Source organism: Carassius carassius, chromosome 40 (genome assembly GCF_963082965.1).
Source record: "Carassius carassius chromosome 40, fCarCar2.1, whole genome shotgun sequence".
Taxonomy (NCBI): Eukaryota; Metazoa; Chordata; class Actinopteri; order Cypriniformes; family Cyprinidae; genus Carassius; species Carassius carassius.
The window spans coordinates 20287250-20313973 of NC_081794.1; the positions used below are offsets into that span (position 1 = coordinate 20287250).

The 26724-nt window shown below is 37.0% G+C and overlaps 2 protein-coding genes across 3 annotated transcripts; one reads left to right on the plus strand and one right to left on the minus strand.

Moving 5' to 3' along the window:
• Window positions 1-1040: 1040 nt before the first annotated feature.
• LOC132122337 (NHL repeat-containing protein 2-like) lies at window positions 1041-17877 on the minus strand. Its single transcript, XM_059532482.1, has 10 exons — window positions 17715-17877; window positions 17184-17336; window positions 12764-13219; window positions 11854-11975; window positions 11611-11740; window positions 5106-5190; window positions 4627-4858; window positions 3463-3585; window positions 2297-2506; window positions 1041-2215 (listed from the first exon to the last, which is right to left on the minus strand). The coding sequence occupies exons 1-10, from the start codon at window positions 17875-17877 to the stop codon at window positions 1850-1852; spliced, it is 2040 nt and encodes a 679-aa protein (XP_059388465.1). The 3' UTR covers window positions 1041-1849.
• A 482-nt stretch (window positions 17878-18359) lies between these two features.
• On the plus strand, window positions 18360-26328 carry dclre1a (DNA cross-link repair 1A (PSO2 homolog, S. cerevisiae)). Of its 2 annotated transcripts, none has more exons than XM_059532480.1 (9): window positions 18360-18757; window positions 19200-20555; window positions 20762-20895; window positions 21309-21427; window positions 21545-21688; window positions 21804-21949; window positions 22359-22513; window positions 23617-23761; window positions 25810-26328. In XM_059532480.1, the coding sequence occupies exons 1-9, from the start codon at window positions 18367-18369 to the stop codon at window positions 26007-26009; spliced, it is 2790 nt and encodes a 929-aa protein (XP_059388463.1). In that variant the 5' UTR covers window positions 18360-18366; the 3' UTR covers window positions 26010-26328. The 2 variants fall into 2 exon arrangements, with proteins under 2 accessions (XP_059388463.1, XP_059388464.1); XM_059532481.1 differs by having other exon boundaries at window positions 23617-23755.
• The last annotated feature ends 396 nt before the right edge of the window (window positions 26329-26724 follow it).

Genomic DNA, 26724 nt, shown 5'->3' on the forward strand with positions numbered 1-26724 from the left:
TAACGTTTGATATTTCTGGCTGATGTTTGTCTGGAAGGCACTGGTTCCTGAAGCACCATGTGTCTGGGTGTAAAACAACACACATCTACATCTGCCAACACAATGAAATATTTCTCTGGCAGTTAATGGGGACTTTCAATATGCATACATACAAATACAATTTCAGTAGGGAATCATGTGCGTTATCGCTGAAGGCAATGCCTTTTGTTAATGGTTCTGCAATGCAGTGTGTACCAGGTGTGTCACTGGCCTTGAATCAAGGGCAGGCTACTAAGACAAGTGCCAGATAGAATTAGGACAGTGTCCAATCAAATGATCCCCAGTGAGACCGAACCAGAGAGGACGTGAGCAAAGACCTACGGGGCTGACCTATGTAAAACATAAGCACAGAGCACAAAATATACATTGTATGGCGGCATTATACATTGTATCAGTTGATTTATCTTTTGAAAGCTAAAAAAAATTCTGTATCAAAATGTTATTATTAAAAGTACAATCAAACTGTCTTTCAATTAGATAAATAACACCATGATTGATATTTAGCTATCTAATCATATAAAATTATGCAAATTATGCAAAATTATTATAAGAGAATTATGCAAATACATTTTCGTTCTCATTAAATAAAATCTGTTTATGCAACTACACTAGTCTACAATTTTAATGATATAAAATCAAATACATTATAATTAAATGACATTAAAAAATATTACAATAATAATACAGCAATATTACAACAACAACTTTTTCTATTTGACTATATTTTAGAATATATAATAAAATATATAATAAATTCTGAATTCATTCTAATATAACGATTTGGTGATCAAGTAGCATTTCATATTATCAGTGTTCGAAATGTTGTGCTGCTTAATATTTTTGTGGAAACTGTAAGACATTTATCTGAAATAGAAATCTTTTGCAACAATAAACATATCTTGATCAATTTAATCCATCCTTACTGAACAAGTTACATATTTTTCCAAAACAAAACAAAAAACGTACTGACCACAAACTTTTGAACGATAGTGAATATAAAATCATAAAAATTGAAGTCACATGATGGCACTTTCCCCAAGTCTCCATTAATTTCTCACCCTGCTTGCTAATATAACCATTTACATATAACGATAATTTTCCAGGGGGCCAAATTACAGGAATTCAATCTCACACCTGTATTTACATATACTGTAACAAACAAAACATTTACACTAGTAACTACACACGTGAAGCCACCCACAAACAAGCACTCACGGTAATAATTTGGTGAATAATTACAGTCAGTCAATCAATGAAAGTCAAACAGAACTTGTAGTTGCCGTTTCTGAGAATTTAACACCCACAGCCACAGGCTTTTCTGGTCCTAATGGGTGTCTTTGTTCTAATTATGTAATAAGTAGCCCCTCATGACTTTTTGTCACTTCAACTACGACCACCTTCGTAAACTAATTAGGGTTATGTTTATTGGATGGTAAAATAAAATGTTCTGGTACAGAGCGTAGACAAACAATCAGTCTGATGAGCAGAAGTCGTCTCTGGTGACTGGGCTGATTATCAATCATGGAAGACGTGCTTTCGGGCGGGATTGACATTTTTGTGCAGAATAACTGAGAGAAGTGACAACAGAAAAGACAAATGTTGCAGCAGACGGACGGAGGGTGAGGCAGAAATGATGAAGCTAAAAAAAGAGAGTGAAATAGGAAGGGTAAGATAGAATGAAGGGATGACCGTGTGTTGGGATGCATAGAGGAATTGTTTATTTATCCTTGGATCATCTCCCAGTATGGCCAGCTGGTCCCTGAAGCCTGCTGAAAATGTGTGAACACAGCAATCCGAAAAAAACTGAAAACTATAGTTTACCCCACAGAGGAGCCCCAGAGGAATAGTGTACAAGATGTGAAAAACCGCATGTAAATAAACACGTTTTACATAATTGGCATTGAGAGCTAGTGAATATGCTTTTATTGGATACATTTGATTTCGTACCTTCTGCAGATAAGCTCCAGAAACTAGGCGCTTCTTCGGTCAGCTTGGTCCCAGTCGGTAGTGCCAATTTCAGAAAAAGAGTGACTGACTGCCCTGAAGAAACTGTGATCGATGGCATTGTAAGGACTGGGGCTGATTTTGGAAGTTTAGGAAGCTTTCTGACCGCAGGTGTGCTGCTAGTGGCAGTTGTGAGGACAGCATCGACCTCTTGCATAACAACAATGGGAAACTGGTGCAAAAAAAAAAAAAAGAGCAAACAATAAGCCAATCGTTAAGAATGACAATTGACAACCCACATGTGGGGACTCACCAAAGAGACCGTTTTGGTCTCCAGGTCCAGGACTTTGATGCAATGGTTGTTAGTGTCTGCCACATACAGCAGCTTTCCTCCTTCACCGAGACACAAGCCTCCGGGTTCATTGAAGCTGGACTCCAGAAAGCTCGGGCCAAGTACGTTCCCAGCCTTCCCTGTGCCTGCAAGCACCCTGCACTGCTTAGTCTTCGGATCCACCACTTTGATCTGCAACAGAGAAGAAGCTCCTTTATGACCATGGAGTCACTGACCATTGCTAGTGCTTACCCATTTAAAAACTTAGGACAGGAATAGTTCACCCAAAAATTTTAATTGATTCACCCTCAGGCCATCCAAGATTTAGAGCTTGTTAATTTATCGGAAAAGATTTGGAGAAATTTAGCATTCCATCAATTCCTCACCAATGGATCATCTGCAGTGAATGGGTGCCATCAGAATTAGTGTTCAAACAGCTGATTAAAAACCATCACAATAATGTTCCACATCACTCCAGTCCATCAGTTAATGTTTTGTGAAGTAATAATTATAGCTTCTGGCCAAACTATGAGTCCATATTCTATAATAATGCTTCATCCAGTGAAAAAGGTCCATCCCCTGTTGTCCTCACACTTTAAAATCCACTTAAATATTTGTTTAGAACAATTTTTGGTTCTTTATCTGTGCATAATTCTCTAATGATTCAGACGAGACAACTTTTCTACTGGAGAAAGCAGTATTATAGAGTGTCATTCTGATGGCACCCATTTACTGCAGATGATCAATTTGTGAGCAAGTGATGTAATTCTAAATTTTTTCAAATCTGTTGTAATGGAAAAAGAAAAAACTTAACTACATCTTTGATGGCCTGAGATGAAAGAAAAATCAGTAAATAAGTGTAAGAAAAAAAATGCAAGTAAAAAAATATGAAATATGGTAATAAAATAGGGGTACAAAAAAAAGTATATTAAGCTTTCTTTAAAAATATTTCTCTTGGTCTGATTTTATCCAGTCTGTTTTTAAATGCTGCTTCAGTGTCAAAATATATATTGGATATAAAAATCACATACATACATAGACAAATGTATAGTAAATACATAGTGTTGAAAGTTTTTATTTTAGCTTTAAAATAAGTCACTCAATAGTATTTCATTGCATTGTTGTGTGTATGGTGCAGAAAGGCTTACCTTGTGATTGTATGAATCTGCTACATAGAGGAGGCTGCTGCCCTCATCCCAGGACACTCCTAATGGATGCTGCAGTTTTGCATCTATGCCTTTTCCATCAACGTCTCCAAATGCAAAAAGGTTCTGCTCATGCAAAGAGAAAACAATCTTTAAAGACCATTCATAATTTCTTGACCACTTACCCATGCGAACTACGTTACTCTTTGGTGCAAAGTTTGAGAATGTATAAATGAGCCTTTTCTGTATATTTACTCAATCACAGCACTGCAGCGATTGTACAAAAATAAGTCACTGGACATCACAAGGGAAGAAGAAAAAAAGTCTCATTAATCCCAGTGACCAAATATGGTGAAAGCCAATCCATTCTCATTATCTGCCAGAAGAAAACAGTCTACTCAAAGGAAATCTAGCGGATCTGAAAAATGTTTCGACTGCTCCAAGGAATGGAGAAAAATAGTTTCTCACTCGAATCGGCTAGGTTCATTAAGTGATAAAAAAAAAAGAAATTGCTCCACGACTTCATTTATTAAATGTCCCCTTGTATTATAGTAAGCTTTGGGATCTTGTAATGCCAAACAAACTTGTACAAAAAAAGTGCTTTTCACTGCATGCAAATGTGGCATGTGATAATTTATGACTCTGTAAAAATTCTAATCTCTCCATGTGGTGATTTTTTGTGAACTGGGCAACAACACACTCCTTCCCTTATAAAGCATGATCATATAAAACACTGATCTTTAACATGTTAAACCGGGGTCACCAGACTCGGTCCTGGAGGGCCAGTGTCCTGCAGAGTTTTGCTCCAATTTGCATGGGCGTGAATATTTGTAAATTATATGGGACTTGCTTCCAATCTCATTTGCTTCCAGCTATTTTTAGCAGTAGAAAACCACTCGTTTTGCTGCTTGATACTGCAAATAGGTGTTTATTATCTTAATTATGAACACTGGTTTGGAATGCAAACAGTTTTACCGTTTACTGCATGTCGTTATTTTTCTCATAATTTTCCTATAGCTGCTAATGAACCAGAAGTCTCACCCATAGGCTTATTCTGAGTTTAGGAATAAGGTGGATACCCAGCAAGACCTTGATTAGCTGGTTCAGGTGTGTTTGATCAAACTGTTAAAACTGTTCAAACCTGTAAACATGGCAGGTAGGGCTTACCAGAGGATCTCTTTCTCCCCCCACCACATGTTTGACTGCTCCATCCTTCAGTGACAGGCTACGAATGGTGCTGCTCTCACTGTCAGCGATAAAGAGACACTCCCAGGGCTCAGTCAGGGCAAGAGCCAGGCCTGACGGCTGGGCCAGACCCGCTTTATGAGGGTATGCATTATTTCTGTTCTCCTCATTCCCACTGCCCGCAAAGCGCACACATGTTCCTTTTTTGCTGTCACTGGAAAAGGCATTAGATAAAGATGATTAAGTCTGATTAGAATAATTATATGGAAAAGTTAGTGCTCTTAATTTGGCTGACTCCAAAACAAAAGCCGGAATTGTGACAAAATAACTGCAATTAGGATCTAATAGCATGTAAGAGCAAAAAAAGAAATGACATCACTTGGGCAGTCCCGTGGCCTCTTTATTTGAACGCTGCCTTGACTGTACAGAACTAACATGAGAACATAGGGAGAAGAGTTCACCTCCCTTTGGGAAGCTTCCCGTCCTCCAGGAAGAGAGCCCAGATCTGATGCGTTCCTGCCATGGCTATCCACAATACATCACCACCTGTATAAACACAAATACACGCTATCAGCTTACGTGTTTACAACATACTGATGTTGATTATCTTGCTAAAAATAATAACTAATTCTTAGTCAAGTACACATTAAATGAGTAAACTTGCATAACCTTCATTTCACTTTTTTTCCTTTCGGGCTGCATAATGATCATTTTATTAGATCTCACCAATGCATGCATGGTCATTCCACATTGTAAATTATATTCATATAAAGTAACATATGTTATCTGATGTAGGAGTTTGACTTAAATGGATAGTTCACCCCAAAATTAAAATTCTGTCATTAAATACTCACCCTCATGTCGTTCCAAACCATTAAGACATTTGTTCATCTTTGGAACACGATTAAGGTATTTTAATGAATTACGAGAACTCTCTGACCCTTCCATAGACAGCAAGGATCCTAACACAATCAAGGCTCAGAAACGTAGCAAGAACATCATTTAAATAATCCATATGACATCAGTGGTTCAACTGTAATTTTACAAAGCTACGAGAAGGATTTTTTTTGGGGGGTCATGTTTATTTTTACCTCAACATTTCACCCTAAAATGTAGTAAATGAGCCTGAAGTTGATTACAGTACTAATAAATACATACATTAATTAATCTAAATATTATGTGATATGTATTATTTTATTTTTTATATTATAATATTACATTATGTAATAAATAAATGCAGATTTTATTTTTGTTTCTAAAATGTATTTTAGAAAATTTAGTTTGACTAATGTTTTCCATTGGTAAACATTTACCTTTTTTCAAAGACCCTTTGTGGAAAAAACAAACAAACAAACAAACAGAAAAAATGTCCAGCACAGAGTGATCTGAACTGATGAATTTACATTATAAATCAGTTTAAGTACAATGTGGAGGGGCACTAATACTTGAGAGCTTTGCGCTGCGATTTCTCTTTGAGGAATCAGAAATGAGGTGCTCTGTACTTGTGTCTAACAATAGACCTCTAATGGTACTGCGCTTATCAGAGACAATTTCATTGTTGGGCTGGAGCCTAACTACTTGCATTCATGAAAGAGCGAGACAGAGAGAGGGGGGAAAAGATTGAGATGTAAAGGAAAGCAGCAGAACTCTTCTCACGCAGGTTTTCAAAGTGATCTGAGACGGATGGAAGGCAGACGAGCCAAAGTAGATGAAATCTGATGAATGACAAAAACATGCTGCAGTATTTCCACATTACAATTAAACTTCAAGGTGGAAAACAAGTGAAAAAAAGGGAAATACAAACCAGACAGATGGTTAAGGAAATATTATGAATGATGAAGTAGAAAAGGCAAATATTACAGTAGGTACTAATTTGTCATATACAGAGAAATGAATTTCAAGAACAATTTTGATCCTAGCACCTCCTCCTACTTGAGCATCCAGTTTTCTTAAAAATAAGTCACACACACATTTATAAAACTGCCTGTATGAATACATGTACTGTAACACCCCTTATGTATTTGTATATACACACATATATAAGGGGTGTAATGGTAAATGCATTCGTAAAGCAAATTTTCAGTAGATGTCTTTCAGTTCAGTACATAGAAGTAGGCCTACATGTGTACACAACAGATACAGCATTGTAGCCTTTTAACCACCAATAAATAATTCTGATACTCTTTGTGTTTCGTTACTTTCGATAAGAAACAAAGTCTGTGTGTGAGAATGCAATCATCTCTTCCTCTTTAATATTGTTTACTACTAGTTACAGCATGAAATAAAAATCTGAAAGTATGTTGAAAGATCTTGTGTGCATCTCAGTGTTTTAACCGTGGAAAGACACGGTTACGCTAAATGTATGCCCTCTATTTGCTTATACAGTATATTCATTATATTTTACTTAAGCTGAAGTAGAAACATAACTTTATAATTAGATTTAGAAGTTAATGCAAAAACTGCCTAATATTCAATTTACAAGTTTGTACACATGTCTTTTGAGTGTTTATTATGATATAAAATAAACAGAAACTGAATTTAATAGTTTTGTATCTGTTATTTGTAACATTAATATTATAGTAATGTGTGAGTAAAGAGCTACAGATTACAACATACATAGATTTTTTTATCCTTACGTAAATTCAGATTTTATTAAAGATCAAGACAATCTGTTCAGTAAACCACTGTTTAATAATAATTAAAAAAAAACTATAACCAAACTATAATTTTGTATCTATTGTGACATCCCCAATATATATATATATAATTATTTTCCTTAAACTATCTATTAACATTATGGTATAAAACAGTGGTTCCCAACCTTTTTCCTTGCCCCCATGTATATATATATATATATATATATATATATATATATACAGTGTTGGGGAGTAACTAGTTACATGTAACGGCGTTACGTAATTTAATTACAAAATTATTGTAACTGTAATTAGTTACAGTTACTAAGAAAAAATGAGTAATTAAATTACAGTTACTTATGAAATTTTTTACGATTACAAAGGGGATTACATTTGAATATTTACACACATCCACATACAGATTTAACTGATTTATTTCCCAAATTGCACTGACTATTCTGAGACATACCGCCCTAATAATTTCCGGGATGCGGAAACACAGTCTGCTTCGTAGAATCCAGTCATAAATAACAGAATGCCTAACGCGGACGGAATATGCCACATTTTGGATGACTAAATCAAAAGTAGGTCAGTACACTTGAATCAAAACATGACATCGACTAGTGTCTGTGAATATAAAGCCCCAAAAATGCAATATATGACTTGCACATTCTGCGTTTCTGTGGAAATCAGGCGCGGACTGGACACCGGGAGAACCGGGACAATTCCCGGTGGCCTGGCAGACGATTTTGCCCCACTATTTAATATCATTATTGTATAATTGCCTGCCGAATGTACTAGAGAGAGAGAGAGAGAGAGAGAGAGAGAGAGAGAGAGAGAGAGAGAGAGAGAGAACGAGAGAACGAGAACTGCTGGAGCAGAGAAGCAGAACTACTGTTCAGGGTTTCAGGTCAGTTTCATCTGTAAAGATGCTTTTTTGTCTTTGTTTTTTTATTTATTTAACCAAGCAGCAGCACGTTGCTCATCAGTCATCACTCAAAATACTATATAAAGGACATCATTATTATCTGTTGTAATGTTACAGTAGTAATTTAGCTGAAAAAAAAATCAGATTTTTTTTATAGGTTTAGGGGGAGCTACGACAGACAACAACACAACCCTTACGAAAATTAACATTTTAATATTTAACTATAAATCCAGAGAAAATGGTTAGCCTACTATTGTTTAACTGTGATAACCAAAAATGTAAAATTATTTTACAAATGTATTTATTTAAAAATAAATACAAATCCATTTGCAAAAAAAACAAGGTTATTTTACTTTTATATAGGCTAATAAAAGCATGGTAATTTTTTGTAAGGGAAAACATGACTCGTGTACAGTATTAGGATTTTTCTATAAAGTAATTGTAGTATTGTAGAGTATTGTATTGTAAAGTATAGTTTTGTTCAATCTTGAGTATTAAAGTCATGAGAGAGATGGATAACAGAGCAAAATAAAGAGACTGAAGAGGAAAATGGAAATAAAGGTGCAGTTCAGGAGAGAACTTTTAATTATTTGGCATGTCCCCAAATTAAAGATTTAAACCTTTTTTATGTCAGGTCCATACAAAAAAATAGTTTTGTCCATGAATTTGTTTGTGTGAGTTTGGATTTTCCAGTCTGAATTTTTTTCCCAGTCTGCCCCTCCTGTAAATTAATGGCAAAGACATGGTTTGATTTACTACACATAGGCCTACTGAAGCTCGCAGTGTTTTCAACCCCTGCTGCCACAATATAGGAGTACACGAGCACATAAACATAATTTCTAGAACTGCTTTGTGTCACTTAATGAGCATTTTACTTATTTTGAGAAAACTATCATCATATACAGAGACAGCAGTTTCAAAAAAACACCAATATTTCAGGGGTTTATTACACAGAATACGTCACATGCTTATTAGATAACTGTATTTAAGTTGATGTATATGCTTTTATTTATTATTCTTTAATTTTCACAAATTTAGAAAGTAATCAAAAAGTACTCAAAAGTAATTAGTTACATTACTTTAATAAAGTAATTGAAAAAGTTACACTACTATTACATTTTAAACAGGGTAACTTGTAATCTGTAACCTATTACATTTCCAAAGTAACCTTCCCAACACTGTATATATATATATATTATTGCTATGCACATAAGCACACACACACTGTATATAGTAACTAAATGTAGTTTAGTTTAATTGACATTTAATGATTTTTAATGACATTTTATTACATGAATACACAGGAAATGTTCCTTTCAACTTCAAATGTTTCCTTTTAGCCTATTTTCATTTTTACACAACTAGTAAAACGCAGTTGTTTCTCATAACATCAGCATAAACACATAATGCTAATGTCCACCTTGGGCTTGCATGCCTTTCCTCTGTGCCTTTCACTAGTGATGGAATGTCAGGTGTAATGCCAGTGACAGCCAGTCTAAAATCGCTGTGGACTTCCAGTCTGTTGCAGTTTGTAGTTCAGCGAGCTCATCTTCACAGCCAAGGTATTCCACATCTTCAAGCCTGTATGTGAGGGAACCATAACCCACGACTCCTTGGATAATGCGTCAACATCCGCATTCCGCAAAGCGGGACTTTATTTCCTCCTGTAGCGCAGTCATGTGACGGCAAACTCGGCGCGGAAAGATGCACTCACGGTACCCCCAGAATGTTGAAGCAGCAGTGGAAAGTGTTGTAAATGCCCCTGTGACATTTTTCCAGCCCTGTACTCCAGCTTGTGCATTAAAGCATCAATTGAGCACCATTCTGGCCGAGACTTATCTTGGCCTTCAATAAAACCATCTTCGCCTCTGATGAAGAATCACCGCATTTACGTTTCTCTGCCATTTTCCTTTTGTTTTTGCCGTTACTATGACAACAAGCATATTGAGCAAGTGACGGTATGCGCGCAAAATTTTAATAATTATTTTATATAAGAGATCATTTTTGACTGCCTTATCTTGACATTGTAAGCATTTTTTTTTTTAACTTTGAAAAAATATTTTTTATACAAAATTATTAGTGGAACATTTTATGCATCTTTATTCACCTCAAAGCATATCCGCTCCCGCGCCCCCCTGTGAACTCTGGCGCCCCCCTAATTCTTGCAAAAATAATAACAAATTTCATCTACTGGAGTGTTTAGGAAAAATGCTATATATCCTAACCCTTTTTTATCATTTCTGAACATCGAATACGCATTGTTAATGTGTAAGTAGATGACCTTTCTGACTTCAGAAATCAAACAATCTGGAATGAGCAGCTTCTGTGGCTTAGTTAATAAATGGACTTTTAACCTGGAGGAAGCTTTTATTTCAGAACAGAAAATACAGATTTTATCACCACTTTAAATCAAACATTCAAAAAGACTGTTGCATTAAACACATCAAAGGATGAAAAAGAAATGGAAAGGAAGAAGAAAAGAAATGGAAAAGAAATGGAAGAGGAAAAGTAAAACGACATCAGGGACAAAACAGCAGATGCATAAAGGAACAGGAAACAGCGATGTTTTATTTTCTTCATAGGATGAACTGCAAGAAAGCAATGGTCTGTTCAGGGAACAGACCTAATGCACAGCGGGGAGCATCAATGAATGTGCTCCAAACACACGCTGACTAAATCAGACCACACAGACCACTTTAAACCTCTCTCTTGGCTAATGCTGGCCACATCCATTTCTTCAGCTGTTTAATGGAACGATATGACTGAATAATGTGGAGTGATTTAATAATGCCTTAAAATATAAAGTAGGAATTTTAATTATGTTTTTGAAGCATGTTAAATTTAATTTTCTCAGACCTGTGGGACATCTGGTCCAGGGCCGCTGTGAATAAAGATATTACTGCAAAACAAAAAGAGGCAATCTTCGAAAAAACAGTTTGTTAGAGGCACCATTTATCAGAAACCACAGCCACATGAGTGCTTTCTGATCATATCACCTTCTTTTACTTTGGTGTTGTGGGTTTAACTCAGGCAACACCACAACATTCAGCTCTGTGTCTCTGGTTAGCAACTGACCGACTGGCAATTTACTCCAGGGCTACTTCCAAACAACAAGAGGCAGTTTTAGCAGAACAAAGATCTTTTTGCACAAAGGCGAGTGTGGTATCTACAGAGCGAAGACTTCTGAGAACAACCTGATTAAAGATTCCAAGATGGACAAGACAGATAGAGCGAAGATGAGAGAGGCAGAAAAAGGGATGTATAAAACGCTCCCGGCAGAATAATGAAACGCAGATTCACAAGATATTACATTTTATGAGCAAGGTAGGAAAAAAGACAGAGTGGTTCTAATTCTAAAGGAAGGAGCAAAGTATACTGGAGGCGGATGACCACTTAAAGTACCTGCGTTGCCAAGGGCAATGTCCCAGGGAGAGCTTATTGGCTGTTGTGGTCCCGGTGCTCCGCCTTCTTTATCTGTGCCTTGAACACCAATGCCAGCTAAGGTCGAGACTTTTCCTTCTGAAAGGTTGATCTTGAGAAGAAAAAACAAGACAGAGACAAGCGGTTTTTCAAGCACCAATCAGAGTGAATTTGGGTTAGAGTTGCCAGCAGGAGAACAAGCTTGACCTAATTCTGCGGATTTACCTTTCTAACAAGGTGGTTGTCAGTGTCAGCCACGAAGACCGTGTCTCCCTTTATTAACACCCCTTGTGGGGAGCTGAACTGTGCTTCAGACAAATTTCCATCTCGTCTCCCACTTGAGGGACCTATGAAGGCAACGATAAACTTTTAAATGTAGACCAAAATAGCTCAAAACATTCACCTAAAAGAAAATTAGCAGCCTTTCTATACTTAAAATATAGGGCAGTTGGCAACCCTAATTCTTTGGAACCATCCTGCATTTAAGGGAACAGAACTGCATTTCAAGGACAGATTCAACTTGCCCCTTATTTCAGGTTGTAACAGCCAAACAGCTACAAAGAACATGCTTTTTTTCCCCAGCAAAGAAATGCACTCACAGTTTTGCTTTCCGAATTAGGTGTAATAATAATAATTAAAAAATAGATATACATTTTCTGTATTCATTCAAGCAATTTTGTTTAATAATCAAATTACATAAATGTGACCTTAAATCAAATGACTAATTTTTAATTAAATTACACAGCAAATAAACAATTTATATATTAAAAGACGAACAATACTTAAATAGCCATTTGTAATGATTTTATATTTGATGAAAAATACATTAAAACCAGCATAATTTATCGTAATTTAAAATTTGATTGCATCTATTGTCCTCATTTGTAAGTTGCTTTGGATAAAAGCATCTGCTAAATAACCAAATTTAAATAGAATTTAAATATAAAAAACTAAAGAGAAATTTTAAAACATTAAAATTTCCCCTCAGACATACATTCATATAAACTCCTACCCCTAATTGAATCGCTATTTGTTTTGCATCTCAACTCTATTTGAATCGTCACATATTTTAACCGATTTACAACTGGCTCACAGTTAATTGTTACATCCCTAAGTACATATTAACAGGTCTTACCCCCTATTGTGTGCAGCAGCTGCCCAGTATGGGAGACCACCAGTACCCTGTGGTGTCCTGTGTCGGCAATAGCCAACTGCTTGCTGCTGGGGTCCATGGCTATTTTCCCAGGGAAAGAGAGGATGGAGGGGGGCAGGGAGTCTCTATACAGTTTGATTCCCACATCATGGTCCTTGAGCAGCCCTTGTTCTCTGTAGTGATTGAGGGCGGCCGCAGTGAAAAGGAAGAGCTGTTTTCGATGGCCTTCACCCACCAGGGAGAAAAGCAGATTTCCCCTGGGTCCCAGCACCACTAGCGTGGGCCAGCAGGACACTTCCAGCTCCTGCCACAGACTGGCATCGCTGTCGTTCACTACGGGATGGGTGATGTTGTATCTCAACACTGCACTGCGTACGTTCTGTAGGACTTTCTCATTGGGGAATTTAGCAGAGTGCACACCTATGACAACCAGACCATCTGCAGAGATGAAAAAGAAGAGAAATGCAAGATATGTAGAGGGTTTGACACTGAAGAGGTGGTACGGGACTGGAAAACAAGTAGCCAGACTTAAATCTGCATCCCAAATTGTTTGTTGCACATACACTACCACCTGGCTTTGACAAGCTTAAAATAACCTTCTCTTGTTTTAGACTTCTAAGATTACCAAAAGACCAATTATAACTCAAATGATGACATTAAAATAAAAACAAATAAAAGGACTACTTTATCAGCTCGCACTTGATAGTCTCTTTGAACACCATTTGTAATGGGGATGAAAAATTTGAGTTTTTACCTACCAAAACCTGATGGCCTTTGTAGAACTTTTATTAAAATGCCTCAAGGTACATTTAGGTTTCAAAGTTATTCTAAAAGGTCCTTTATAAGGAACGTTTATGAAATAATAAATGTTTAATCTATCAAGGTCTGAACCTAAAACAAAAGGGAATGATAAAAGGAACGTGGTTTTAATTTAATTATTTAAATGTATTTTTTGCCTAATTAAGATTTGTGGACAAAAAAAAAAAAATCCATTTAGGTTACACAAAGCTGTTCATTCTTATCTCTTCTAACAATGCGTGGAAGCATGTTGCGTTGGTGTATGCTTCTGAAATGTTTTATCCAAGTCCTTGAAAACTGAAAATCCCAAAGAACCATCTTTTGTCCGTGTGTCAGCGCCTTGAATGTTTTCAACAGTACTAAACCATACTCTTCATGAGTCACAGATCCTTCCTTTTTAAAAACGTTCAATGAAATAACAGCAAAGTCTGTCATGGACAAAAATGTCTGTAAAGAAGACATGAAAAATAACATTTTACTTGCAATAAAAGACTTCAATGAACTTGACATACTGTAACCATTGTGAAACTCCAAAATCCAACGGATTCTAAACAGAACCCATCATACCAACATTGACAAAACCATTCAGGAGGGGTTTTGTTACCGAGTAGACATGCAAAGAAGTTAGCCATTCATAACACAGGTCATTTACATAGAAGCCTTAAAAGGTAAATTAGCAAAAACTTGCTGTTCAACATTTTGCTCTAATAGATGGAACCAGAAACGTTTTGACTGACAAGTAATTTGTCTGCCCACAATGAAGGAGGTAAAGATGAACAAGAAATGACCCAGAAGTGACCCGCATGCGCAGAAGAGTACTCAACGCTCAACGACGTCACTCGTTGTTTGCGGAAGTAGCTAACGTTAAACATGGATGTCAACAACAGTGTAGTCAACAGCGGAGCTCTTTTTGCAATATTAAAGTTATTTTCCCAACGGAGCCAGCACAATTACAATCTTCTCCTTTTAAGAAGAAAATTAAAAAGGAGGAGATCAAGGTTTTTGGCCATGGCGTTTTGTGGAGCAGTGTTAGCAACGTCGGTACAGAGAAACGTGTGGGTGCGGAGTCGCAGCCAGGAGTGGTGGGATACTGATGTGAGTGGCTTCACTAATACAGAATTCATCAGTTTTTCTTCTCGTTCCCGCCTACTTCAACACAGACGTATGACGTTTGTAGCGTATCAATGACGTACGGGTCGGATACATGTGGCCTGGCCGTTCAGACGGAGGTCGCATTTCAAAAGATCGGATACGTATCGAATTCAGGACCACATACCCAAGTGGCCTGGGTCACATTTGAAAAGATCGGATCTGTGTCGTTCAGACTGTCATGAAAAGATCAGATACAGGTCGCATAGGGGCAAAAAAATTGGAATTGGGTCGTTTCAGCCTGCAGTGTGAACGTAGCCTTTATGTAGTATCTGGACTAGAACCAAAATTAATTATATTTCTATAAGAATATGGTAGTCTACAATGAAGAGAAACAATATGGTTGGATTCCCTTTCAGAATTTTTTTCCAGCTGATGAATGATAAAAACATTTGACAGCTCAAGAGAATCCACCTGACATAAAGCTCTCCATCATTTAAATGCAACCAATGACAACGAGAGCATATGCTTACAATAAAGAGGACATTATCTCACATTTGTGTGGACGCAAATTTAGGGCCTTAAGGCTCGGAGGGGGTGTCAAAACAGGTTAAAGTAAATGAATCCACTGTTTTCATGCAAGAATCCTTGACTAGAATTATAAATATACAAAAAACTAAATGCTACAAAACAAGTATAGAAAATATAGGCCCGCTTTAAAGAAATAAAAATACAAGAATCCCAGACGTACACATCCTTACATGGGCTACTGCATGCAAAATGTCAAGACCAATCAAGGAAAACACAGGGGATTGAAAGCTCATGCAGCCCCAGGCATCCCATTATAACCAATGCGCTGCGTTTCTCTGTTTGTTCCAGTCTCCTGCACTGAGCTACAGTCTGTATTCACTTCGCTTGACTTTGTCTAATTTAACAAAAATGTCAGCAGAACTTCTCCGCCTCGTCACTGAAAGTGACATTCCTCCATTCTGTGTCCCTGGGGTAAGCGACACAGGCACTGATGATTGAAGCAGAAGAAGAATGGTTTTTAAATTCTGGTTTCAGCCATTCATCAGAAGATTCAAATTCATGGGCTCAGCAGCGGAGATGGGAAGCACACGCACAGGGGATCAGTGTCCCATTTCAGTATGCTTTTAGCGTGCTTCCCCTCTGCCTATAAATGCATTTGAAATACACTTGGCATAATCAAAATGTGATCAATGTTTTTCCATACTTTTTCTCCATTCTCCCCAGCTGATTTCCCCTCAGGGGAGTAAACGCATGAGAGAACCAACACTTCTGCTTATGATGAGAAGTATGAAAGTGAAGTATGAGTGTAAATTATAATGCAGGTCTCAACAACAAGGATTTCAGTTTCAGTATGAGTGAGCTCAGGTCAGACTGTTCTTTGCCCAATCAAACTAGAGCGGTGTTGTCACTACCATTTTTGTTAAAATAATATATAATTACTTTATTATAAGAATTATTTTTAATAATATTTGCTAGTGAAAATCTTTCAAAAACAAAAAAATTATAGTGTGTATGTGCGTTTGTGTGTAATCTAAACAATAATAAAGACAATAAGTAGTGATAGTACTAGAAGCATAAAACAAGTCAACAATGTTTAAAACAAATGTAAATTATATTTACTATACAATTTCTAGCAAAAAAAAAAAAATGCAAATAAAACTTTAAATGCAATTAAAAATATAAATATATTCTCTTGACACACATAAAATATGTTGCAGAAAGTAAATCTGCATTTTTGTGGTGGTGTCATTGAAAATACTGGCTGGGCAACAACAAATCTGAACATTTTTTTTTTTTTTTAATGATGTCCTCCTAGAACCAAGAGAGTACGTGACTTGAATGGCAAGAGTAAAAACTACATTTCTGTGTAATAATTAAAGGACTCTTCTGTGATATAATCAACAGTAAACCCTAACAATGAAGAGGGGTGGGGAGGCATTTTCTGCTTCTGTAACAGAGCAGTGGTAACAGAATGTACCAAAAGAAGTGCCAGAGATGAGGTATGTGTGAGATGTGCTGGTGAGTGGGCTGACGGCTGCCTGGCCAGTTGCCTCAGATGATCCCACAGAAGTGGCCACCGATGGGTTACTGACAGCTGGAGCTGATAACACTGGATGCAGAGCTGCTATAATAAGCCACAGACCAGTATAATGGTATATCTATGTTAAACTCTCTGACCTCGACATGGTTTGTCTGGATATTTAAAGTCTCCTATCCAATATGGTTAAGAGATAATGAGAATGTGCTGCTGGACTAGAAGTTGTTATCATGCTCAACAGGATCTCACTTCTGCCCCAGTGAACCCTGGGAATGATTTACTATAGGATTTCTAATCAACACAGTCAAGAAACATTTATCTGGATTGCCTACTGAGCATGGCTACATTCTGTACAATGCTTTTGTTTACTTAATGATATAATATGGTATAATTTTACACTTTTACTGGTCCACATACAGTCTCTATCTAAACGTGTATCACTCATACCTTCTATGGTGTAACTTTGCTCCAACTGGTGTAGATCAGGAAGTAGGTGCATGCAGTTTATACAGCAGTAGGTGAAGAAGTCAAGCACCACCACTTTGCCCGACAGTTCCTTCCTGAGTGACAGAGGCCCGTCTGTGTTCAACCATTCCAGCCCTGCAAAATAACAATAGAATTTAGTGTTTAACTAATTTTTATTATGAAAATTTTCATTAAATGGAAAAAACTAAACAAATAAATAAATTCTCCTGAGGCATATAAAATATGTTGCTTCAAATGATTCAGCATTTATTTTGGTGGTGGTGCCTTTAAAAAATCTGGCAAGGCAGATAGAAATCTGAACGGATTTACCTTACCTTATTATAACCTTGCAGAACCAACACTACAGTGTGTAACACTCACTGTTGATTCAGTAAAACAATATAGTAAAAAGCAGAAAGAAGTCATTTGTAATTCCAAAATGTTAGTCGTTTATCTAAACAACGAATCAATCTATGACATTATCACACCCACTGAGTTCATTTACACTCTTACCTTCTTCAAAATCCGGTATAATTAAATCGTCCTTTTCGTCTATTTTGTGTAAATACTGATGTACGAGATTTGCCTTCTCTTCTTGATTCGTCGCGTCCTCTAAAGCATAGTCTAGCTGGCTCTGAATGGGGAAAAGATCTGACAGTTTACTGTAAGACGCCATGACTCTCCCACAACAGCTGAATAGAATACCGACTTTACGTTACGTTCGGCACTTTCGATAGAAAATTGCAACAGTATTCAAGACTAAATAAACTACTCGCAAGTAGTTAACACGTTAGCCATATTATTAAAAATGCTGTTTGTATTAAATCTATAAATACATGTTATATGTCTAATAAGAAATGACTCGATACGATTTGTATTATGGAATATGCGAACACCAATGTGAGAATATACGCTTTCAACATTGGCGGTAAGAGACAGTAATGATGAAAGATCCTCAACGGGATTATCTAATAAGAACGGTTTTTATTAAAATACTTTTACAGAATACGTCTTTCTTAAGGATTTTTGCTCTCGGGGTGAGTTTCTTAATGATACGGTCGTATTTGTGCTGCGGTCGCGTTTTTTGTCTTTAAGAGAACATGAATGTGATGTTACAAAACAGCTTCGTTCAGAACAAACCAGTAGAATCTGTTCATGTTTACAAATGTCACAGAACGGCTCTGAGAGTGAAATCTGGGATTATAAGCCTCTTAAGAAAACCAAAAAACGAAGCTGCAAATCACAGACAACAAGAGAAGATGGGACAAAGAGGAGAAAAGATAGCAATCCTGGGACATCAGTGCAAGAAACAGAAGTAAACATTAATGAAACACACACTGGTTTAGACCAGAATGGCAATAATGGTCCTGTTAAAACTGTGAACTCAGGATCCCTGGACGTGAATCATGTGACACTTTCTCAGGATGTCCAGGAAAAAGACCCTCAGTCAGGAGGCTTCTGTCCTGTCTGCCAAATGCCATTTTCCCTCTTGGTGGTTCAGTCTCAACAATGGCATGTTGCAGAATGCTTAGATAACCCCAGTGACAACTGTAAAGGTAATGTTTTTCATGAATTCATATGAGAAGTCAACAGTCATTCTGTTGTCTAACACACCAGATTCAACAACATCATTTCCATTACAGGTTTGTTTTTTAAATAGCTGAAAATGTAAATGTACATTTTCTATAGATTTATTTCACATGTTATTTATACGCCACTGTTAAATATAGACAGCTAGAAAATGAGATTTTTGAACACCGTTATGAAACTATTAAAATAAATAAATTGGCTAATGAATTTTTTTTTTAATGAATCATGTCTTTTACTTTAATATTTACTGAATGTAGTATGCACAACTAGAAAATTAACTGATTATAAGGTTTGAGGAACCCATCATTAGTTACATGCTCTTATCTCTTTAATGTGGAATATTTCCAAGAATTTTATTGTATATCCATTAAGAAAAAAAAAAATATTTCTCTGTCTCTAATGTTACAGAATGTCCAGATGGTCTTCATTGTACGTCCTTCATTCCCAATCACTACAAGAGATACAGCCACTCTCTACTCGCTCAGAGTCGAGCGCTAAATGACTGCACAACCCAAGCCATCTCAAACTTCAGCTTGAAGTCCGTTAATAATGTTGCACCTGCATCTGGTACAGAGAGCTTAGTGGACAGCACTGTGAATGTATCTGCTTCACCCAACCAAAGTTCATCTCCTGGTGATGGACCAATGGGAACTCCCACCCAGAGTAACGCTCTGCTGCTTTTGCGCTCCCCTAATACTGAAGATATCAAGAAAAAGAAAGGTTGGTCTCCCTCCGTCAGAAGCTCTCAATCTCAGAATTCCTCACAGGAATCTAGAATGAAGAATTCAACTCCAGTTAAAGCACATAGTTTTGACAATGCTGTTCAGACACAGACTAATAAAGTTAAAGCCGAGTTCTTTGAATGTAATGATGATGATTTTATCTCCTACTCCCCACTCTCTGAACTTCCAAATGTGGATCAGGAGCACAGAACTCAAAAAACTAATATAGACACTCAGAGTACTGCACTGCAGGAAAATGAAAATGAGCTTGATGATGATGATTCTCTTAAACTGTTCAGCGACGAAGATGATGATCTATTGTATAATATGCTGGACCAATATGAGACAGGGAGCATGGAACATGGACCACACAAAAACTCATTAGACACCTGTGAGAAACTGCACACATCGTTAGCACCCAATGATCACCTGACTACTTCCAGCTCCACAGGTGTTTCTGATGGAACATTTCAGCATGGACCTCGATCAATAGGAAAAGAATCCGCAACAAATCCAAACTCCCAGCAGTCGCCTCAAAGTTTGGTATTAGAGTGTCTTCGGGAGCGCATATCTAATCCTGTACATACCAACAGTTTCATAAACCAAGAGTTGTCTTCCACCCAAACAGCCCTAACTCAGAAAACACCATCTATGGCTCCTAGGAGAACTCAGACTAAGGCAGGTCCCTCTGGATTAAAGCAAACAGACATTGGGGTGTTTTTTGGCTTGAAGCCATTGAAAGAAAAAAAGGCTGAGGAGGAAGTGAAGGCAACGGTCAGAGAGACCGATCAGCAAGGGTCTAGGAGAGCAAGGATTTCAGAAGCTCAGGGGGAAGACGCTAAGCTCCAGGGTAGACGGCGTAGGAAGAGCAAAGCTTCATCTGAAGTGTCCAGTGTCTCGCCTGCTGAAGAAAATGGTACGACTCGGCCCACGCAAACAGAAGGAAAGCGAGGAGGGAGGCAGAAAAGATGGAACAGAGGACGAGCAACAGATGGAGGTCCCCAGGAACCCAAGCGGTGTCCATTCTACAAGAAAATTCCTGGTTTGTGGAGCGCTTTAATGCTTTTGTTTAGACCTACAGTTTTTAAGATTGCATAAGAATTTACACGTTTGGTCTTAATAGCTAGTGCCAGAGCTTTATTGTACTAGATGTGTCTTTATTAATTTACTTTCATAATAATTCTTATTGCTTAGCTTGTTTTAGTTGAATGTGCTTTGAAGAATATAATATGCTTTTTCTCTGTTTAGGAACTGGTTTTGCTGTGGATGCTTTTCAGTATGGGGTTGTTGAAGGTGTCACAGCTTACTTTCTCACTCACTTCCACTCGGACCACTACGGTGGCTTGAAAAAAGACTCAGTTTTACCCATCTACTGTAACAAAGTATGTATCCCAACCTCATTGCACTTTAGGAATAATGAAAGCAGGATTTTCCTTACTCTTAATAGTTGAATATACCATATAGAAATTGTCTAACCTTCACAGTTCCCTCCCAAGAAACTAAAGGGATGGTTAACTCAAAAATAAAAATGCTGTCATTATTTAATCACCCTCATGTTCTTACAAACCTTAATTTATTTCCTCTTTTAAATACAAAAGAGCATTGGGAGCCAAACATCTTTGAAGACCATTGACTTTTGTATACATACACTCAAAAAAAAAAACAATATTTCAAAGTGTTTTAGTAGGTCATACCATTTTGGAGCAAAATTTTCTTCTTTCCTCGATGGTGTCAGGGAGGATTTGTTCTTGACTGAATCTTGGATTTCATGACTAACTGGTGTTAATCATGGCAGATAACTGGAAACCTGGTGAAGAGCAAGCTGAAGGTGGGTGAGCAGTATGTTCATGTTCTCCCAATGAACACAGAGTGTATGGTGCAAGGAGTGAAGGTCACTCTCCTGGATGCAAATCAGTGAGTGTATCCACTAACTAATGAACATTTGAAGCCAATTTTATTACTTAATCAAGGATTCATATGTTCATACAGAATGACAAGGCCTTAATTACTATGACCGTTTTTTCCCCCCAGCTGTCCTGGGGCAGCCATGTTGCTATTTGTTCTGCCAGATGGCCAGACGGTACTCCACACAGGTGACTTCCGGGCTGATCCGTCAATGGAGCGCTACCCAGAGCTGCAGGGTCTCAGGATACAGACCCTCTATCTGGACACCACGTGAGTTCCCTACAAATAAAGCTACTTTTTGGTGCTGCGTTAATCTTTATTTGCATAAACTGAGATGGGTTATACAGTTGAGATTAAAAACAAATAAAACTTACTTTCTCCATAGGTATTGCAGTCCTGAGTATACGTTTCCCACTCAACAGGAAGTCATCACCTTTGCCGTAAACACAGCTTTTGAACAGGTCACACTGAACCCTCGTACACTTGTGGTTTGTGGCACCTACGCAGTTGGGAAAGAGAAAGTTTTTCTAGGTCAGTGAGCAATCTTGTCCTGCTTTGTCCAGACCTCTTGTAGACCTTGTGCTACTTCATTTGCTCCTGAAAGGATAGATTGTTCACTTTTCTATTATCCGTGACCGTCATACTCACCCGTGAATGAGGCTCATATAACATAAAACGGTTTAAAAAAGAGGTTTGCAGATGTTGTCCTAACTTGACTTTGAAATTATGTTCTTGTTCCAGTTTGTCTGGCTTCCTGTTCATTTTAATAAATACATCCATGATTAATGTCCTGCACCCATTTACTTTTAAAGCTATTAATAATTCATATGGATTGCTGCTACTTTTCAAATCCCAATAGACCAATTTTCATTAGTTCCTTCTTGTCTATATAGAGAAATATATATTTTTTTGTTTTAACCTGTCCCACCTGTTCCTCTAGCTGTATCAGAAGTGTTGGGCTCTAAGGTGTGTTTGTCCAAGGATAAGTATAACACCATGTGCTGTCTGGAGTCAGAGGAGATAGGCCAGCGCATCACTACAGACTGGCGGGCGGCCCAGGTGCATGTACTTCCCATGATGCAGCTCAATTTCAAAGTGAGTTGAACAACATTTAAAACTTCTGCAGCTTATTTGTCATATCTGTAAGTTATAAATTATGCAGTGCAATTTTTGTCATCTGCAAATTTTGCTGTTGAGTTCATAAGTGTGTAAAAATAGCTGATCATGCTAAACACAATCAATGAAGCTGTGTTTACTTATTCAGTTTATAGTTTGAAATTCATGCAGCGTTCAGTATTATCTTTAATTTTCCTTGACAGTGCGTTTATGCTAATGCGGGAGGAAAATAAATTGTAATATGATTCTAATTATAGAGACCAAATGCCTGCGCGGCAGTTCTGGCAGCGGTAGCAGTGATTGAGTCTGACTGAAAGTAAATTCTAATGAGACAGTTGCAGATAATAAAGATTAGTTATATGATGTGCCTTGAACCATAATAAGCAACTTTTCTCACCCATGCCAATGTAGAGGTTGATTCAGAGTTGTTCCCAATGAGAAAGGAGTTTAAATGGCCCTGACAGGAACGAGGAAAAATTTCAGGGCAATGTTGATTGTGGATTCCACCACATTTTCTTTTGCAACCACATTGAAATGTCATTATGTAAATTGAAAGAAAGAAGCTGATTGCATTGTGGCATCATTTGAATTCAGTTACCTTTTTTGTCACACATACCATTCAAAAGTTTGTTTGGTCAGTAAGATTTAGTTTCTTTTGAAAGTCTCTTATGCACACCAAGGCACCAACTTGTCTATTTTGATATATCTTTTCAATGTTTAATACAATTGTGCTGCTTAATATTTTTGTGGAAACTGGGATACTTCGAATAGAATGTTAAAATGAACAGCCTTTATTTGAAATGGAAATCTCTTGTAAGGTTATAAATGTCTTAGCAGTTACTTTTGATCAATTGAACGCATTCTTTTCAAAAAAAGAAAAAGGTATTAATTTCTTTAAAAAAAAAAAAAAAATTACCATCCCAAAACTTCTCAATAAGTAGATTTATGTTTACACTTATTACATGTGCAAGCATATTTATTAAAAAATTTACTAAAAATTAGCAACAGTTTAAGCTAATCAGCCTAAATCTTTATGACCAGAAGGATTTTTCTTGACCAAAAGTTTTTTCTGAATTGTACAGAACCTGCGGACACACTTGAATAAGTTCTCCAGGCAGTATGACCAGCTAGTGGCGTTAAAGCCCACAGGGTGGACCTTCAACCAAACTGTAAGGGTGGAAGACATCCAGCCTCAGACTCAAGAGAACATCAGTATCTATGGTATGTGTCACTCTAGATTTATAAAGGATTTAATTTATGCATTTAGTAGACGCTTTTATCCAAAGTGACTTACAGTGCATTCAGGCTATCAATTTTTATCTATTATGTGCTCCCGAGAAATCGAACCCCCAACCTTACGATATGGCAATGCTCTACCAATTGAGCTACAGGAACACTTTAATAATTATTACTTGCCACATTCACTATTTCACAACATTTAATACAATTGAAATATCTGAGACTGTCTGGGATGCTGACATTAACAGGAAAGGTTTTCTGCAAAATCAGCCAGTAGTGCATATATAGGGCTACATTTACTTCTAATATTTTTAGAAAATTGGGTCGCTTCACTTGAAACTGAAATTGCAAGTCCAAACAAATCCTAATCAAGGGAAGTAGATGTACACCAATTTGTGTGGTGTCTGAAATGTTGTATTTGCGTTTTGATTTTATAAGAGGGAAAAACACCCTCTATTTTGTCTGGTGACTTTAAGAGCCTGAGGCAAAATGAGTTTGTATTTTTGTCATCCTTTTAAATCAAAATCAAAGTAAGATGTTTGAAAAAGCCAATAAAACCTTATCATATTGCTCCATTTGCTTGCACCTAGGGTAGACAGTTTTATGACATTTGAATAGGTTTTCTCCATTTTGCTTAATGGTAGGTCTCTACCAATAAAGCAAAAATGCAGAAAACATGTTTTTTTTTTAATTGATATCTGTCACACCATGCATTTCTTAATACGATCTTAAAGAGGATTGCATTCTGTTCCACTAACTGACAAGATTATACCTAATGGCTTCGTATGTGGAATGTAATTACATTATATTGATTTTTTTTTCTCCCTTCCTGCAGTTGTTAGAAATGCTGAATGTCGTTTCAGGCTAAGAACAGCATGCTCTGTATTAACAGAATCAGCAGATGTGTTTTGACCCAGAGGAAAAACTCAAGATGTCAGGTTTTGCAAGCCCATGGTTTTAATTTCTTAATATCAACAGGTGCTGCCTCAAGCAGTAGACGCATCTAATTTCACAAGCTCCACTGGAATCTGAGACATCCAACATTGGAATTAATGGGGAATTAATTTGTGCTTGTTACTTAACACAAACACACTATATAATTTGTGAAATAATTATACAAAAGGCTAGAGTGTTTCATAAACCCGCTCCTGCGACCTGCGTGTTCCACTCCCAAGGACTTTTTCAGAGCTTGTGAAAAATGTACACTATATACACAATACTTAGATCAAATATTCGTTCAAGTTCACCTCCAGAATAGCAGGCTGTTAACATGAAACAAGATGGAAGTAATGCTAAATCAAAGCACTACACATGACAAACACAATGGGTATTTTTTTATTCGCATTTATAAAACATTAATCATTAAAACAAAACCGCAACTTGCGAAACCTCAGTTTTTAAACATACTGCATGATACACATGCACCAAACGATTAACTAAACAAGCCGTTTAACTGTTAACAAACAGGTAAAAGTAAATACGCCTAAGCACTATATAAGTATAAATAATAACTTTAATTTATTAAATAAACACACAGAACTTAGAAAATAGGTATGTCGCCTCAGTAGAGGTGCCAGATTCATGTACGTTGTAAATGAACACTTTGGATGTTTATCGCAATTTGAGCAGTTTTACTATTTCCCTTTTTGTTTTTTCAATGACAATTGAAAATTGTTTCTACTTTCCAGATGTCTGACTTGACTTGCTTTGCTTTTGTCAAGTAAACATCCGCTTTAATTGTCTTAACTTAATGTGTTGACACAATTTATTACACGCCAAATCCCACCATTCCCCGTGAGTCTCCCGCAAAATTTTCTGACCGCACACAGCAAAGGTAAAACCGCCTACTCCTGCAAAATTTGCCTCGGGTCCCACGAGAGCCCAAACCCAATGCATCTCTCTACCAGAGTGTGACTTGTGCTAAAGCAGAAATCATGGTTGGTCTTTTGAGAAAGTAGATCAGGACATAATTAGGTTTTTCCAGCAGCTTAGAGATTTAGAGAAATACTTTCCTACTCTATACTTATCTGTTCTAGGTATTCCCTACAGTGAGCACAGCAGTTTTCTTGAGCTGAAGCGTTTTGTGCAGTGGCTGCAGCCGAAAAAGATCCTTCCCACGGTGAATGTGGGCAGCTGGAGGAGCAGGAAAGCCATGGAGGGCTTCTTCCGTGAGTGGCAGACTGAACCCAAAAACCTCAGCTCAACATCATGTGCCCTGAGAAACTCAAGGCAATAAACTAAACTGACATCCACAAGCCAACCTTTGGCCAAACAGACAAACGGTGCCTTTATTGATCGGACCAGTATTACTCAGTGGACCATTTCAAATGAAGAGAGATTTGGACTCTCACGTTTGGAAAAGAAATTGGTCATTCTTCCAGCCTGCCTTTTTAACTGCTGTTTTATTTTATTGTTAATAGTGTTGCCTTTTATGAATGGCTCCCCTTGCTGGTGGCTAATGCAAGAATGGACCACATATGCCCTCTTATTTTAGATAAGGTTAGGTTTTATATATTGAAGTGTTTTTAAAGGAAATAAATTTTATCGACTTTAAACTTGTTTTATTTCTTATGTATCTATGCAAAAGATATTTTTTCATAAGTTATTTGCATGCTGAACAGTGTCAGTTCTTTAGTAGTTTGTGTTGTTACATGCATTTATTACATTATACTATCTTAAAATCATTTCAAATGTAAAAAAAAAAAAAAAAAATTGGATTTCCTACCAACCTGACAGGTTTTAGTATTCAGTTTATAAAAACACATTCTTTGCTAAAGTAATATAATCAAACATAATTGGATGTGAATATGCTGAACAGGAGCAATCAGAATTCAGGTTATAATAATCTAAGATCAAGTTTTAATGTACTTCAGTTTGTGTTAGTCTGCCACCATGTGGCTACAAAATATACTGCAGTTAAATGCAATTTCAGTACCGTACACATTCACAGG

What these genes read in the sequence shown, in the direction of transcription:
- LOC132122337 (XM_059532482.1), bottom strand. Translation starts at nt 17,877, where the DNA reads ATGGCGTCTTACAGTAAACTGTCAGATCTTTTCCCCATTCAGAGCCAG. An exon ending in TATACCGGATTTTGAAGAAG is followed by an intron (nt 17,337 to 17,714) that starts GTAAGAGTGTAA and finishes GTTATTTTGCAG; the next exon opens with GGCTGGAATGGTTGAACACA. An exon ending in GGGGAGAAAGAGATCCTCTG is followed by an intron (nt 3,586 to 4,626) that starts GTAAGCCCTACC and finishes TTGCATGAGCAG; the next exon opens with AACCTTTTTGCATTTGGAGA.
- dclre1a (XM_059532480.1), top strand. Translation starts at nt 18,367, where the DNA reads ATGTCACAGAACGGCTCTGAGAGTGAAATCTGGGATTATAAGCCTCTT. An exon ending in CCCCAGTGACAACTGTAAAG is followed by an intron (nt 18,758 to 19,199) that starts GTAATGTTTTTC and finishes CTAATGTTACAG; the next exon opens with AATGTCCAGATGGTCTTCAT. An exon ending in TGATGCAGCTCAATTTCAAA is followed by an intron (nt 22,514 to 23,616) that starts GTGAGTTGAACA and finishes TGAATTGTACAG; the next exon opens with AACCTGCGGACACACTTGAA.